The sequence below is a fragment of the Mastomys coucha genome, unplaced genomic scaffold (genome assembly GCF_008632895.1).
Source record: "Mastomys coucha isolate ucsf_1 unplaced genomic scaffold, UCSF_Mcou_1 pScaffold3, whole genome shotgun sequence".
In the NCBI taxonomy this organism is placed as follows: Eukaryota; Metazoa; Chordata; class Mammalia; order Rodentia; family Muridae; genus Mastomys; species Mastomys coucha.
The window spans coordinates 52454218-52458929 of NW_022196909.1; the positions used below are offsets into that span (position 1 = coordinate 52454218).

General features: G+C 37.7%; 1 protein-coding gene across 1 annotated transcript; it reads left to right on the top strand.

Annotated features, from left to right (window-relative positions):
• Positions 1-3286: 3286 nt before the first annotated feature.
• Positions 3287-4279, top strand: LOC116074867 (olfactory receptor 10C1-like). The gene has a single exon (XM_031347759.1). The coding sequence runs from the start codon at positions 3287-3289 to the stop codon at positions 4277-4279; it is 993 nt and encodes a 330-aa protein (XP_031203619.1).
• The last annotated feature ends 433 nt before the right edge of the window (positions 4280-4712 follow it).

Here is a 4712-nt window from a genome sequence, read left to right on the forward strand (position 1 = left end):
GAGCTGTCCAGACTGACTCTCAAGAGGAGACTCAGACTGCCTCCTGACACACTTGAGTGAGAAAAAACTAAAAAGTCTCTTGGGGAGAGTGAGAGAATCAGATCTCTGAGCACAGAGGATAACAGTAAAATATGATCATAACCATTGTTTTCTAGAATGTGGAAGTCTCAGATATGTCATTGTGTGAATACTATAACCTGTATGTATGTATGTATGTATGTATGTATGTATGTATGTAATGTATGTATGTATGTAATGTATGTATGTATGTATGTATCTATCTATCTATATTTATTTACCTTCCTGTATCTATCATCTTTCAACTCATGTGTGTGTGTGTGTGTATGTGTGATGATTTATTGCCTCAAAGGACATAGTGTTCTCTCCAGGGATTCACAGATCTCCTGACCTCAGATGTGATTCTTTACTGCAACAAAGGTTTTTTAATGCACAGGCTTAAAGATGATAATGACAATATGGTAAGGAGAGGGCACAGAGAATACCCGAAGGTGGCTAAACAGAAGCAAAAGGTGTAATTCTCCAATCTTGTGCTGGATTGAAGGTATGTGTTACAACTAAGTTGTCAATACTGAACTTAGAGAATGTGAACTAAAGTGTAAAAATGAACAACTGATACTCAAAACACTGTTGAGTTCTTGCTGCTATTTTATTTAACATCTCCATCTCAGAGGAATGTCACAGTCAGCTCAGAATCATGGCTTCTTTCTCAGAAAAGAGCTTAAGTCCATGGGAAATCAACATCACAATACTGAGATGTGGAGACCCTAATTACATAGTGCACCTTAATCTAGTTAAGTAATCCAACAATTTTTATTGTGTCAAGCTAAAGTGTTACTCAGCTGGTGACAAATGGTCCTTTGGTAAGTGATTGTGGGAAAAATGGGAAGTCAGGGGTGAGCCTCCTAATAATCTTCTCCTAACATTCTACATAAACCCTGTGTACTGTTATAGAATTTCTAGCAATAGTGACTACATGGTGGTGATAATGAGCATTTCCTGAGAATTTCTACATAGATCCTGCTGTGTTTCAGAAACAGAATTAACAGTGTATCATGCTTTCCATCAGCTCACAGAAGATAAAAAACATTTAGACAAGAGGGGGCAGTTTGGGAATGAAATAAGGAGTCGTCTACAAATGAACATTTCTAATGTTTTAATTCTTACTAGTGTTTATGACACATGAGATCTTTATAACACTGAAAATCTATGTATTAAGGAGAACTCATAAATGTTATGGGTAATACTACATCACAACTCTATGTGAATGGTTTCATTCTGTTACTAGGTTGGTCACTCCAGAGGATAGCCACAAGATGGCCCTAACTGCCTACACGAGAGGCTTCTCAGGGCAAGCATTTTTGCACTTTAATAAACACGTTACTATGTATTCACATTGGGCTTCAAAATATTTGCAGCTTTAAATTGAAACAGTTCAAATTGGTGAATCTGAAATTTTACTTGAAGATTACTTTAAGATTAGAGACAGAGGCTTATCCATTGCAGCCTATCTGATACTTCCAACTATCTGAAGAACCTTGAGATCTGTATGTGTACAGGTATGTGTGTACATATAGTATATGAGATATTGTTATCATTTCATGCATTATTATGAAAATAGAAATTTCTGGTAAGAATCTCAAATACAATTCTCATTGATCTCATTAATATCAACATCTGAGGATGAACTCAACAGCTGAAGACCAAGAAGCCATAAAAAATTTAGTCAGATTTTGGCACTTTCAAAATGATTTCAAAGAACAGGGAGAGAAATTTTTACTGATTTCAAATTTTTCACTTCATTTTTTTGGTTAGTAATTTAAATATCTCAATGGAGTAGCATTTGTATTAGATAATAGTTTTTAAAGTATTTCGAGACCTTCTGATGCTGCAATTTTTTTATTTGACTCTGAATTTTGGAAGGTATAAAATATACTTATGTCAGGCTGTATTTTCTATGTCCTGTAAGTACTAAAAGTATAAAATGAACAAATATGGACAAACTGTTTGGTTGTCAGTATTTACTGTCATCCATTCCTCCATGAGGACTGCCTCCATTTCCTCATTCTCATGGGCCTTCATCACTAACGCAGATGTTTGCATTGGGCGGCTACAGTTTAAGTGGGATGAGTCTATTTACAAAGGCCATAATTTTAAGTCATCAGTTAAGCCCTAGTTAAACATTCCTTATTGTGGCTACATTTCTCCCACGGCCTCTATATTTATGTCACTGAGGACACTGCCTAGCTCCTCACAGATTTGAAAATATACAACAGGTATACATATACCTGCAAATTTAACTGACAAATGAGAGTCTATAAACAACAAATATTACTGAGAAAGAATCAAGACCCTACAAGAAAATACAGAGATAAAAAAATGGTATGTAAAAAGTGAGTCTCTGTCTCAAGAAAGGAAGGGAGAGAGGGAGAAAAGGAGACCGAGAGAGAGAGAGAGAGGAGTGAAAGAGCATGTTTAGAGAGGGCAAATGCTAACATGAATGAGGAGACAAAAATAAATTTGAAAGTATCTTCTCATACTAGCATAAGCAATTGTTTAAATGGAACCTAAATGGACAACTGACCATCTGTTTACATTTTTCTTTGTTAGCACAGTATCATTCTGCAATCTAGGCTCTCATTTAACTCACAGTGACTTTCTGCCTCAGGCACACAATTCTTTGGAGTAAAGGATATACAACTTTTCCCAGCTAAGATTTTGCCATTTAATGGTTGACAACTAAGTATATATTGGAAAATTCATCTAGTAGTATGAATAAGGAAAGGATTTGATTTTTTAAAAGAAAATGAGGGTGTGTGGTGAGTTCTGAATTTTTTTTTAAATTAACTAACAAATTGCTAATTTACCAGAGGCTCTAGAATTAATAAAATGATATCCTAAAGAAATGGTTCAGTGATTAGTATACTTGCTATTCATGTGTGAGGAGTAGAGTTTGTATTTATAGAACCCATGAAAGACTGGGCAATCCAGTATTTATATGTAATTCCAATTCTAAGGGTGAGAAAGGCAAAAGAAGGTGGACCTGTGATTCATTTTAGCAAAAACAAATACAAGTAACAGACTGAGTTTCAAAAAATAAGATGCAGACTAACCAAGAGACTTGAAATTTGTACTGAATGGTACAGGCACATGTACCTCGATATATTTTACACACACACACGTGAGAGGGAGGGAGAGAGACTTGGGGAGTGGGAGAGAGACAGATAGACAAAGTGAATAATTTCCCCCATCTGCAAGAATTGTTGTAATGATTTTCTGTCCTTTCTTTCAGGAGATGAGTATCAACTGCTCTCTGTGGCAGGAGAACAGCTTGTCTGTGAAACGCTTTATATTTGCGAAGTTCTCTGAAGTCCCTGGAGAATGCTTCCTCCTGTTCACCCTCATCCTCCTCATGTTCTTAGTATCACTGACAGGAAATGCACTCATAGCCCTTGCCATCTTGACCAGTCCAGCCCTACACACCCCCATGTACTTCTTTCTGGCCAACTTGTCTCTCCTGGAAATTGGCTACACTTGCTCAGTCATACCCAAGATTTTGCAGAGCCTTGTAAGTGAGGCCCGAGGGATCTCTCGGGAGGGTTGTGCCACACAGATGTTTTTCTTCATATTCTTTGGTATAACTGAGTGCTGCCTATTGGCTGGAATGGCCTTTGACCGCTACATAGCCATATGCTCCCCACTCCACTATGCAACCCGAATGAGTCGTGAGGTATGTGCCCATTTGGCAATCATTTCATGGGGAATGGGATGTATTGTAGGGTTGGGACAAACCAATTTTATTTTCTCCTTGGACTTCTGTGGACCATGTGAGATAGACCACTTCTTCTGTGACCTTCCACCTGTCCTGGCGCTTGCCTGTGGAGATACATCCCAAAATGAGACTGCAATCTTTGTAGTAGTAGTCCTCTGCATATCTAGCCCATTTGTGCTGATCATTTCTTCCTATGTGAGAATTCTGGCTGCAGTGCTGGTGATGCCTTCACCTGAGGGGCGCCATAAAGCTCTCTCCACCTGTTCCTCCCACCTACTTGTAGTCACACTCTTCTATGGCTCAGGATCTATTACTTACTTGAGGCCCAAGTCTAGCCACTTACCAGGAATGGACAAACTCTTGGCCCTCTTCTACACAGCAGTGACATCCATGCTGAACCCCATCATCTATAGCTTAAGGAACAAGGAAGTAAAGGCAGCACTGAGGAAAACTCTGGGGTTGAAGAAAGTTCTGGCAATAAATGGTTAACAGAACCAGGCAGAGTTGCTACCTAATAAGAACGAGTGCAGTGTCAGATTAAACAAACTAAAACTGGTACATTCTTCTCTCTGCCTCATGTTGTCTCTTTGTAATTTTGAAGATACCTCTGTACTGAGCTGTATTTTCTGTTAATTCTGAAATGAAATCAAATACTAATGAATGCAAGTAGAGACTACAATAATGTAGAGAGACTTTCCATTATGTTTAAGTCTACGATGTCAATCAAAACTGCCAAGTTATATCTTAGAAGTCTTGCAAATTCAAGACCTGGTGTCCCTATGAATTCAACTTCTTATATCTTATATCTCATATGTCTCTTTATTCCATAGTAGCTGTATAAAAGGTCTTATTTCAATAATATTTGTATTTTTATTAAATAGTGCCACACACCACAACTCTCTGAATTCATTTGTGATTCATA